Source organism: Octopus sinensis, linkage group LG11, assembly GCF_006345805.1.
Source record: "Octopus sinensis linkage group LG11, ASM634580v1, whole genome shotgun sequence".
Classification (NCBI taxonomy): Eukaryota; Metazoa; Mollusca; class Cephalopoda; order Octopoda; family Octopodidae; genus Octopus; species Octopus sinensis.
In genome coordinates, this window is record NC_043007.1 from 63,400,168 (window position 1) to 63,413,734 (window position 13,567).

Genomic DNA, 13,567 nt, shown 5'->3' on the forward strand with positions numbered 1-13,567 from the left:
TACAAGATGGTATCAAAAAGTTACCAGACTAGCTATGTTTAACAAAAAATAACTTATTTATTTAATACAGTTTAAGAGATGAGGAATTATGTACATTATTTATATTTGACGGATATTTGTCCTCATCTTGTTTGCTGTTAACACAATGTTTCAGCTGATATACCCCCCAGCCTTCATCAGGTGTCTTGAGGGAAATTTTGAACTTGGGTTCTCATTCCTAAGGTATATTTTGATATTATTATTATTATTACTATTGTTCAGGTCACTGTTTGGAATCAAACTTGGAATCTTGGGGTTAGTAGCCATGCTCTTAACCACTACGCCATGTAGAATTGGAATAATTGATTGAATTACAGTATTCTTTTGAAGATCTGATGTTTCAATGCTATTATGCAATCACCAGTGTAATGTAATCTTAATGATTGATTCAGATGACAGCTGTACTCTTCCCATACAGGACAGCAGCTGTTCAACATAAACCCACAATTCCAAGATTTCCGGACATTGTACAACAGTTTCTCTGTCCTGCTCACATCTTGGACAAGTGAGTGAAGACTGACCTCAATGCTTTGCAAGTTTATCATGAACAGGTACGGTTCCTCTGTAACACTGCCAATCCAGGGACTTTTGGAAATTATCCAAGGACCTTGTCTGGAATGTACATTTGAACAGGCCAGCTAGTTGACCATCGTCGAGACCCAGGGTGTTTCCCAGGGTATTGTCACACTTTGCTTCTACCAACCCTCTATAGAATGACATGGTGGAACCCTGACCACCAGCACCACCGGTGTGAAAGAGAAGATGGAAGGCTTGGCTGCATTTGACCTGCCAAGCCCCTGCTTTCGGTCTACACTTAATCCAAGAATTCAGTCCACTAAAACTAGTGAACTTAGGAAAAAAAATCGTCTCGACAAACGGAGACCACACCTGTTCACCATCTAGAGTATATGATCAGTCAAGACACTACCTCCGAGTTTCAGACAAATATAGATAAATATTTGAAACTCAGAATAGTGTTTTCACTAGTTTCACTACTATAATTATAAAAAATTTAACTATTTTCAAACATTGTATACATTATCTTTTGTTTTATAACATTTGTTTAACTATTACTCACTCTCTCTCTCACACACACACACACAAAAGAGAATTACAACAAGCTTATGAGCTTACTATTGTGCAAATTATTTCTCTGAAAAATAATGCCTTTATTTTTACTTCTTTTTTTTTACAAGAATGGTGACTTCACCAAAACATTGTTTTTTTAACCTTACTCTGCAGGATTGAACTCAGCCTCTTGAAATACTGAAGGAGACATTTGTAAAGCTTTTGTCTAGTTTTTTGCCTTCTGATTCATCTCCATGACAACAATAACAGGAAATAACATTTTAATCAATATTACCATGGCCTTGATTTGTCAAAACAATTCCGATTTGTGTGCATGACAGGAGACAAGAATGGAATATTGCTGGGGCAATCAGATTTTGGCATATTTCTCATACCCATGATATTCTTGACATCCCCTGGAAGGCAAATCACAGATACATGTGACTCAGAAACAATATAATACTTATGGAAACATTCCTGAACTTTAGCTCCAGTGACTCAATTGTTACTTTAAAAGCTTTTTGTTTCTGTTTCTCATGTAGTCATATTCTAAAGAGAGTCGATTCAAATTCTCATAAAAGTGAACAAAAAAGGTCTATATGTTTTAGAACTACATTGGCAACACATTCTGATTTTAATTACTCACAAAACATGCTTAATAGGCACTACCACTGTTTATTTCATGAAATATCACTTGCTTACACTGGACATGCAACCACAACAGAAGGTTGGAGTTAAACAAGTTTATGATCTAAAGATAAACATATACTTTCTGTATTATAAGAGTATGTGCAGCAATAATGATGGAACTGACAGCTGATCATATTAAATAATGCATGAATAAATGAGTTATTGGCACGAAAGAAATCTCTATCTGAGTACCATCAGTTGCTGAAAGATTTACTTGAGTTAGTTGTATGAATTCTATTTATCAAGTAAACCTATAATCATTTGGAAGTCTAATGATATCTAGTGAGTTTATAACCATCTAAAGCATTTAATGAGAAATTTAAGCCAATGTCATTAATTAACACAACAAAGGAACAAAGAGTAATCTAGGTGTTTATCAAGGTTCTATTTTCTCTTTTCAAGAATTTAATACAACAAAATCAGCTAAAATGTTTAACCCTTTTAATAATAGCCAGCTGCCTAAGACTATGTACTCTAAAATGTTCACATTTAAATTAAAATCTTAATCGAAAATACTCATTACTGTATGAATAATTACATGAGGTCAATTCCAGCATAATAGATATCAGTATATGCATATATGTATATATATGTGTGTGTATATATATAAATCCTTAAAATCATTAAAAACGTTTTAGCCCGAAGGCCGCGGCCATGCTGGAGCACCATATATATATATATATATATATATATATATATATATATATATATATATATATATATAGTGTAATTGAAACAAATTTAATTTTTTAACATAAGGGGAAAATAAAAATGTATAAAAATAAAAATACAAAAAAAAGCATTTTTGCAGAATAAATGCTTTCATATTATAATTTAACTGGAAATATATTGGAATACATATTCACAAGTTTGATATATATGGATGTATATAGTGTTTTCGGTGGGTGTATGTATACATACACACATTGTATATTGAGTTTTTCTGTTTGTCCTACCAAATTTATATAGATTTTTTAAAACTCTTTAAAATTCTATTTTTATTGAAAATCAGTTTAGATACTTAAGAAGTCTAGCCAATGAAGTCTGGCACATAAATTAACATGTAATGTTGGTATAAAGTTTTAACTGAGATCACTTTAACAAGGAATGTTTGTGTCATAGAACCAGGGGTGATCAAAAAATGTTAAATATAAAAAAAGTATCAGGGATTATTATTGTCTAACCTCAGGGAAGTTCTAGTTGAGTAGAGCTTTGGCACAGTTGATTGAATAACTAAGTACAACCATCAGATTTGTTGTTCCAGATATACCAAGCCTCCATCTAACTGAGAACTAGATTTCACACTCCAACATGCAGTGTTGAGTATTACTAGATGCAGTGTAACAGTTGGTTATGTAATCCTTCCAATGTCCCGTCTATTTCTTCATGTCTTGTTTAACCCTAGGCTTACTCTGATGAGATAAACAATGGTCAAAGATGTTCCAGTCATGCTCATCCTATTTCTTTGCATATCAGAACATATCAGGTACTCTATTATCCAACGGGTCTTTTTGTTTAACAATGGTTGGGTGTGATTTGAGGGAGATTTGATCACTATTTCTCAAAAACCATGTAAAGACACTACTTTCATCTAGACCATGATTTAGAGCTCTCATCATTAGTTCCTCTGTATACCTGGATTCTAGTGTGGGTAGGCAGGTGGTGATATTGAAAAATTTACTTGGTGTTGGAGTGTGGGATTGTTATTTGACATTGTCATGAGTTGGGATGTGGTCTGGTTAGTGTTATTACTGCTGCTATATACTGTTTGCTTTGTGGTTTATGTCAGATACAAATGCTTGCTAATTTTTTACTTGGTATCAAATAACTAAAAGTTTAACAAAGAAAATATATCAAGTTTTATTTCTGTTGTGTGCAATGTTGGTGTGTTGGTTTCAAAGTTATTTTTTAATTTTATCAGTTTGGCCATTTCTGTCATGTAGTAGTGGTTGTTTTTTTTAATTACCTTGTGATATATTTTGGATCCATCTATGATTATTAAAAGTAAGGGTTTCGAGCTAGGAAAAGGTAACCCAATAAGAATAAATGAAGCTTCAGTTTAGCAAATAAGATGGGAAGAACACCCCATCCTTTTTTTTCTTTTTCTTACCGCATGCAGAAATATTGAAGAACTACAAGATTTATGGCTGACCAATGTTTGATGCTTATTTACAATGAAGACAGGTTTGCAGATCAGTTACACTGGGGTTCCAGATACCTTTTAAAATGTTATTGATGCAACATGCAAAGCAAAATATGTTTGGATTATGCATATGATCAAAAATACTGACCAATGTATTTCCCCCACCTTGAATTTTATACTGATACTAGCAGTATCGCCTGGCGTTGCTCGGGTTTGTTTCAACCCGCTGGAATTGGAATTTTTGAAAAGTAAAAATTTTGCATTATGTAGCTTGTTATTCTCTTCAAGTGAACATTTTTCTGGTTGAAATACACCGAAAAGTAGTGACACAGCAGTGAAAAAAATCGTAAAAAATAGGGCTTTTCATAGAAAAAAGCACCTTTTTGATGTAAATAATTTTTGGTGTTAACGTGGTCCGATTTGAATTTTATCTTCTACGGAAGGAAGAGCAACCCTTCTTCTATCATACTCTCAATTTTGGTCAACTTGCACCGCAGGGTCTCGGAGGAGATAGTGTTAGTTGAAGGCTACCAAACCTGGCGCACACAGACAACTTCAGCTTTATATAGAGAGAACACACACACACATTAATACACATACATACACACACACATTAATACACACACGCATGTATGTATGTATGTATGGATGGATGTATGTATATATGTACATCTGTCCACTTCTTGCCATATTTTTATCCTTCACTTCCTACACACATGCACGCACAGACACACACACACACACCTTCTTAGCTTACAATTTCTTTCTTTCAACAATTGACAACTGAAGTATGCTCGCCAATGAATACTACCAAAAGTTAGCAACAGATCTGTTTCCTTTTTTTTTTTTGATTGGTTTAAGCATTAATAAGAGAAAGTAGCAGAATGTGTGATGTTGAATAAGAGTTGCAGAAAGAGGATATGATAGTGGTATACACTTGCAAAGAGAAAGTAGGAGAAAGTGTGGTAATAGCAGGAGTAAAGCATTTGAAATGAGAGAGGCAAATCGTAAAATATTGAGTTTTCTGGAATTTTTGCTTAATTGGGGGTGAAATTGAAAAAAATGTATATGCCATGACCCAATCGAATCTACTTCGAAAAATCATAGGTAAATTCCAATTGAAGAAATTCTATATTGTACAATTGTATTAAAAACAAACTATGTCAGAGGTAGAGAAAATCTGTCTTTTATCATAAGAGATTATAAAAATAAATTTATATTGTGAAAACAAATACACAAATACAAAGATATTACAATAAAAAGTGAAAACAATTCAGAGTATAATTAAAACTAGACTACCCGTGACCTGTTGGGTCACCATGGAAGTCTGAGTTTCCCAGCAATGGAGTTTTGTTTTGTGGGTATTCTTTTTCTTTTCCATGTTATTTTGCATGCTTTCAATGAATGTGACATTGAAATCACAGCTAAACAGCTTCTTTCCCCAGAAAAGGAAAGATTTGGCTGATATTTCTTGCATGCCCTGCTACCATGTAACAGCTATTTTGGGTCCTTTATCACAAATAGCTGTTACATGGTAGTAGGGTGTGCTAGAAATAGTGGCCAAATCTTTGGTGGTGAGATACGTTGAATACACTCAAAAGAAACCCATGGAATAAAACTATTTCACACCAAAGTTATGGGTCTTTTACAAAATATTTACCATATTTTTAAAGTCATTTTCACTTTAAAATATTTTGCCCATCATAATGTGTCTAATGGAAAGGTTAGAGTTTCTTCCTTTTCAAGGTTAAGTTATTTTCAGAATATTTTCCCATTATGCACCATTTTGGATATTTACACTCCAAAGGCCCAAATATCTCAACCACTGGTCCGATTTACATGAAACTTGTTTTATTCCATTTGTATTCACATTTCAGGGGCACTCTACTTTCAAAGTATTTTCCCATTACGCACCAGTTTAGCTGTGTAACATTGCAAGCAAGCAAGCAAGACTGAACTTCATTTTTAATGTATTATAGATAAAACAAAAATAAAATCACAAATTTAAATAAAGTTTTTCTTACCAAGTAATATGCTTTAATGTTTTTTACTAAATTATCCCAGTTCTGAATTCTAGCATTAACATCACTGATGTTAGTATTAACTTTGCTGTAAACAGTTTGTGGGTCTCTGAAAATGACAAAAGGATGAGAAACATAAATCAAAGATTTTTAAAATTTATTGCTTCAATTAAATAAATCAACATCATACTAACAGAAATAGAACTTAAACATTTCTGATGAAACAAACAAAATAAAATCTTGGCCACATTTGTAAATAAGTTTTCATATAAAATCGTATATGATATACATTATATACTGTGCTGTCAGAAATTATATCAAATATGATTATCTCAAATGTATTGAAAAATAACAAGTGAAAAATACAGAAAACTATATTTTTATATACTTACTTATTTACATGTAGCAGACTTTGTTTAAAACAATTTTGAAAAACAACAAAAATTTATCTTGGTTCACTAATTGTTTCAATTGTACAGAAATTCAAAATTTAACAAATTATGGAGAAATCATCAGAACAATACTAAGGAGGGAAAGGTTTTGCAGATACTTTCTAATTTAATAATTCTTTTATTATTAGTTTTTTTGTGAAAATTTTGATCCTGAATTTTCTTGGTTAAGCGCAGGTTTAAATTATTTTAATTTCTAGTTCTACTGAATGCCATGTAAAGTAGTATGTGTAAAAAATGATTGAAGGCTGGTATATGACAACCTGAATAAATGACTGATTTTGTGGTATGGTGATAATCATTGTAGATGCCAGGATACAGGAAACTACTGTATTTTTAAAGCAAAGGGAAAAAGAATATCACAGGGTGTTAAATGTAGTGTTGAGAGGAATATCTTCTCTTGTTTCTTATAATCAGTCAGTATTTGTGCATGAAGGTAGAGATGATGAAGAGATTTTATTAAAATTTATGTTCCATGAAATAGAACGTCTTGAGTCATGATCATATGATATGATAAGCATACCATCCTTTAGTTTCAAAACATATAGAGGCATTCTCAATAACACCAATGTATTTAAAAACACAAGTGGATAACTCATAATGATGCTATTAACTTTTCTATATGCTGAGATATATTCAGGTAGTAATGCATTGTTCTAAAGTAACTATATTTTTAGGAGTTAACACTATCTCTGATGATATACTTTTAATTAATTCTTTGCTATTAAATCTCCAAATATGTTTCTGATAAGACTCCAAATCACCTAATATTAGTTCAGGAAGAGAATTCTGCTAGATCTTCTTACAGTTTACCTTTATTAATCAGTGCACCATTTCCAACATAAAGTAGCTGTCTATTCTTCTTGCTCTGTGATCATGTTTTCTGATAAGCTTAAACATTTTTAGATTAGGCCAAAACTGAGATGATTTAACACAATTTTCAGTTGCAGCAACATTAAGACCTCTGGTGTTATGGGAAAGTCCCCTAACAACAATTTTGCCATCAAAAGATTTAACAACCCCTGATATACTTTCAAAAAATGCCAACGACTCACAGAATATTAGCAGATAGCACCAAACCTTCATCTGTGATGAATAGTTCAGTAGCTTCTATTGTTTGCAACTCCACAGAAGTAATTTTATGTAGGTGGGGGGATAGTTTTCCAGGTAGCACTATACAATGTTCAGTGATCAATTAACAAATCTGTTGTAATGCCAGTTCATGTATAGGAAAGAGCTATTTTTTGTTCAACCCTTCTAACCAACAGTCATTTACATTTTCATTTTGAACCTTGGCATTCTATATTACCAATGAGTAGCCTTTTACATCTTCACTGACATCCAATTTCCTGGAGATCTTAACAGACTTTACTTCAACTCACAGAATCTGCTTCAATTCTTAAAAATAGTAAGATACATCAGACACAATTAGATATGAAATTTTTTTTCTGTTTTCCAAAGCTCAGTGTATGTGAGATGTGACTGATATTTCTCATTCCCAATCTTCATTCACTTGGGATCAGGAATTAAAATCTCTGAATAACAACTCACACAAATTCTACCTTAAATAAACAGTATTCCACTCTATATAACAATGAATACTCTCTTTCACTTACTTGCTATATAATGGGGAGTAGTGTCTAATGAGTGCATGATTATATATTATATACACATACCACAATAGGAAAATCAAATTCTTGAAAAATTAAAAATACTTGAATTATAAGATAAAGATCCAAATAGAAAACATAATTATTAATATGATGAGTGAAAGGAAAAAAGTGATATGGGAAGAAAAGAAAACAAATCCAGCATAGAAGCAGAACTTGATACCAGGTCTACAGCTTAGCTGCTGACATATATGGCACTGTAAGGTAGATCTAGCTCCTTTAGTGATGCGTTTAAAACCATGTAAACTTCTCACATAACATTTTCCTAAACATTCTAACACTTGAAAGGTAACAGTAATTCCTTTCTTGTCTAAGATTTCAAAATCAGACATTTACAATAACATCTGACATAGGCAAACCTTTTAAGAAACATAATGTAGCATTTAAAAATTTTTTATAACATCAACCACTGAAATAAATAGTATTTCAAAAAGTAAATCAAAGTGATAAAATACCACACACACACAAAAGAAAAAAGAAAAATTAAAAAATGAAGCAACTGAAAACTCAAGCAATTAAAAAAAAATTATTTCAATAGATCACAATACTGTTTTAAAAATAATCAATTTGTTTTTAGCAAGAAACTTCTGAAGAATATTTTAATTGTAGATGAAAGAACTGCATCAGTTGATTTTAATTATTATTGTGAACTTGTACTTTAAAAGTTTTATTCTAAAATACAATTAAAATGTAGTTTGGATGCTCAAGACTACACCATTTTAATTTTCTCGCTAAGAATATGAGGATGGTTGTGTGGTGAGGAATATTACATTGCAAATTTACAGTTCAATTCTACTGCATGCTGCTTTGTGCAAATGTCTTAACAGCCACTGGGTGACCAGTATCTTTGGAAATTTTATAAGCAGAAACTGAGCAAATATCCCAAGTGTGTGTGTGTGTGGGCATGTATCTTTGTGTTTGTCTCACTGTTTGACAACTGATGTTAGTTTATACCTCTGTAACTTAATTTGGCAAAAATGTTTGACAAAGCAAGCATCAAACACAAAAATACTGGGGTTCAATTTGATTAAATCTGTCAAAGCAGAGTCTCAACATAATCTCAGTCCAATGACTGAAACCAGTAAAAGAGTAAAGTGTGCATGCGTGTGTATTTGCATACATGCATGCGTGAATCTCACTAATGTATATTATTGAAGAATGTAAATGTTGGTGAAAAAATTAAGAATGTATTTTTCAAATAAAATACATTGTGCTATTTGTTCTCCACTGAGTTAATGACACTCACTGAACACTCTCTGCCAGGAAAGCAGCGAGTTATTGGCCCATTGTAAACCTGTAACTATTATTGCTATTCTTTTATTCTTTTTAGTTGAACAAATATATCCTAAGACTTATTCTTTGTAAGCTTAGTACTTATTCTATTAGTCTCTATTGTTGAACCACTAAGTTACGGGGGGACATAAACACACCAACATTGGTTGTCAAGTGATGGTGGGGGACAAACACAGACACACAAATACATACATACATATATATATATATATATATATATATATATATATACACATACATACACAATGGGCTTCTTTCAGTTTCCATCTACTAAATCCACTCATAAGGCTTTGGTTAGTCCAAGGCGATGGTAGAAGATACTTGCCCAAGGTGCCATGCAGTGGGACTGAACCCAGAACCATGTGCTTGGGAAGCAAGCTTCTTACCACACAGCCTATTGTCCACTAATTACAATTTAAAACAAAATTAAGGCATGCACCCACAACAAATAGAAATGCAATTCATGATACTCGTGTATTCAGAAAAATGTTTACTAAAGAAACAGTTATGGAGTTTCCATTAGCAAATAACAGCCATGGTTAAGGCATCACATAGCCTTTTAATTTCTAAATTCCAAACATAGCATTCCATTGAGACAAAACTTATCACTACTTGCTACTCATATTTTTCAATTTTGTAAATGGGCTTGTGAGAGAGGAGAGCAGCACATCCATCCAACTCAGGGGTTAACAAACTTTGTTCATGGCAGACCAGATAGCTGAGAGAATGACAAGCACGGGCCACATGGCCATTTTGTTCAATACAATACAGTGAATACACAAAAAATAAAGACAACCAACATATGGTGTTTAGCTTTTAAGATATCAATGTTTGCTTTGGAATTGCTGCATCCAACCAAGAGAATGTTCATCTGTCAACCTCATTCGATATGCTAACTTCACATACTTTATTTTTGAAAATGTTCGCTCTCAGACACAAGTTGTTCCAAACACTGATGCCATACCAGAGGTAATGAACTCTTATTGGAGGTACTTGTACAAAAAGTATAGAGTAGTGGCAGGCTGGATGAACTGACCTCACAGGCTGGATCTAGCCTGCGGGCCATAGTTTAGTGACCCCCTGATCTAACTGATGAGCATTCTTATCAGTTACAGTTTGATTAGAACTCAAAAGACAGTAATAGTTCCTGATGATGTAGTAAGATAAATGCTACAATATGATACAATCATATATTAGTACAATATTGCCTCACATAAGTTTGTCAAAATTAATTAGCTGTAATAATGAATGAACAGCTGAATACCTATTGCAAAAAGGTACAGTTTTGCATCAGTGTTAGCTATTACACAATTCCAACTAAAATTTTTAGACTGGTAGAATTTTGGAAAAATATAATTTTCAAACCAACCGCAAAATAATACGTTCAGTTGAGTTACAGGTTTTTTTGAGTGCTTTCAGACAAATAATCTGAAATTTATCCCTTGTCTATGAATGAAAGAAAAGGATAAAGCATTCTCAAGAAATAGTTAAACTGATGCCCCAACCCCACCCACACACTAATGATTATAATAAATCTTAATTTATCTTGACCCATCATATCAAACATACTCTTCTCCATAATTTTTTTCTCTTTGCATCTTTTCAAAGTATTAAAATTTAGTATTATTTCATTATTTGAAAAATCTTCATGATCAACAGCAAAAATCAAAACAATGTCACATATTCATTGTTAAAATACATTTTGGCAGATTGGAACGTGAATATGTTAATTGCTATTGCATTTTGTCATTGCAGAACATCACCTTTTAGACAAATGTATGTCCATAACATAATTCATTTGGATATGGGGACTTTAAGACACCTGTGATTCAATCTTGTTGTATGTCTCCTCAACCAAAGCTACCCCCAGATCAATGAGTCTTACAGGAGATACTTTGACTCTTATTTATAGGATTCAGTGAAAAAAATATTTGCTAATGTCTGCCAATGGATAATAAATCATTATGTGCATGGTAAAAAGTGAAAATAAAAATGATAACATACATATTCATTTCTAATATACTCCATCAGATTTAAATGTGATATGCTAATCACTGTTGCATTAACTCTTCTCCAAAAACTCAAATTTATTGGTAGCTTTGGCTGAGGGGACACAACAAGGACAAAACAGTGATTCCCAAAGCCCCACTATCCAATAAATTGAATGTGCTATGAACACACATTCAACTGAAAGGAGAAATTGTTTTCCAACGACAAAATACAACAGTAATTAGTTAATCACATTTAAATCTAACCAGAATATCTTAAAAATGAATATATCATCATTCTGATTCTCACTGTTTACCATCCACATGGCTATTATTGGTTGGCAAATATACATCAGCAACAATTTGTTTACTGAATCCTATAAACAAGAGCCCAAAATTCTTGTTAGATTCATTAGTCTGAGATAGTTTTGGTTGAAGAAACACAACAAAGTTGAAACATCAGTTTTCCAAAGTCCCCTTACTCTAATAACTCAAGTGTTATGAACACATATTCACCTGAAAGGAGAAATTATTGTCCAATGATGAAATACAACAGCGATTAGTATATTCAAGTTCAAGTTTGCTGGAGCATATTAAGAATGAATGTGTATGTCATCATTTATTATTTGAGTTTTAACAAATGTAGGCCCTTTTGCTCCCAATTTATTGTAGCTTTCATTGACAGTTTTTAATTCTTTTTTGCTGACTTATAAAAAAAAAAAGAAAGAAAAAATGCATCTTGGCAATGATTGTAATTTTTACTATAGAGAGAAATATTTTTACACTTTCAAGGTAATTTTATTCTACTTTTCAATGAAATCTATTCTCAGTCAAATTAAACTTTCCTACAATTTTCAAAACCCTTCTCATTTTTTTCAAAAGCTAATTTTAGGTTATATAGCAACTCCATCACAAGACAACATTGTAGCATATGGAAAATTCACAAGACTGAATCATTGTCAGTCTTAGTCATAGATGATAAGTCATTCATCATTTTCATCAATATTTCATTTTTCAACAAAGATAGGTATAACAGAGATAGAAGTTGAAAAGACCAGAATCAGTGAACAAAGGCAGGTTTAAATTAAGTATTCACACCATTTTCAAAAGTTTTAGTGTATGTTATCTTAGCAGTTATAAAACTATAAAGTATCCAGATTAATAGGCCATTTGCCAGGGTGTATGTGTGTCTACCTTGGCACCTCATCACTGCTATTTTACCTCGTTTTCCAGTTCCACCCCTATTACTCCCACCCTACTCTTCAGTAGTGTGAATAGCCATGTAGCAAAAGAAGTGCTCTCTTTCTTTCTTCCATACTTTAACCACTCAGCTCTGAGCATAAAGCCAGCTCTCTTTCTACTGTAGCACCACTCAGTCAAAGAGGCTCTTTTATCTGTATAACCTTACTAGTGCTGGTGGAAAAAATCCAGTACATATCATTAAGTGACTGGCACTATCCAGCCGTAGAAACCATGTCAAAGCAGACACTAGGGAATGATGCAATCCTCAGACCCATCAGATCCTGTCAACCCATCCAACCCATGCCAGCATAAATTAACATTCAACAAATGATGAACTCTAAAAAGATGAAGCCATGAAACTCAGAAATCAAGTGTTACAACTATTTTAATCTGTCTTGATCTGGTCAAGAATAGTTTAATTGATAATGAAAATTTCATTTATGGAAATTGAAAGTAATTGATTTTTAAATGACTTTTCACCATTAAAAAAATATTACTTTAATTTTCAGAGATGCATTTTATAATGAAGCACAATACTGAAGATTTTATTAATACATAACCACACATACCACAAAATAAAAGGTACATAAGCTGATATACAAAAGTGCAACATATATACACACTTCTATTACATGCAGCAGATTTATAAATGAAAATATATAATATATAAGAATCAAGAATTAAAAATTGCTTTACAGATTATTCAATCATACAAAATATTTTCCTTGTACTATAAATCTCAAACTATTAAGATAAATATTCACCAGTTAGGCAATTTAAAGTAATAGCATTTGAAATTTCTCAGGAATGCCTTCTGCATAAAGAATATATAGTTAGATGTCAATATATTGAGTCAAAAAGGATTTTTAATTAATTGAAATTATACCCATAATGAGAAGAGCAATCATTAGCATTAATGATAGTTCTTGTCAGGAAAGGCACGGAAGTTCTTTTCCTTGGCTTC

The 13,567-nt window shown here is 32.4% G+C and overlaps 1 protein-coding gene across 12 annotated transcripts in view; it reads right to left on the reverse strand.

Annotated features, from left to right (window-relative positions):
* The window catches only part of LOC115217556 (girdin), a 180,609-nt gene that overhangs the window by 129,124 nt on the left and 37,918 nt on the right, over window positions 1-13,567 (reverse strand). For all 12 annotated transcript variants that reach the window (XM_036507587.1, XM_036507585.1, XM_036507583.1 and 9 more), the window contains one exon: window positions 5,965-6,070. In XM_036507587.1, the coding sequence (XP_036363480.1) occupies window positions 5,965-6,070 (106 nt within the window). The remainder of the gene's footprint in view (window positions 1-5,964; window positions 6,071-13,567) is intronic.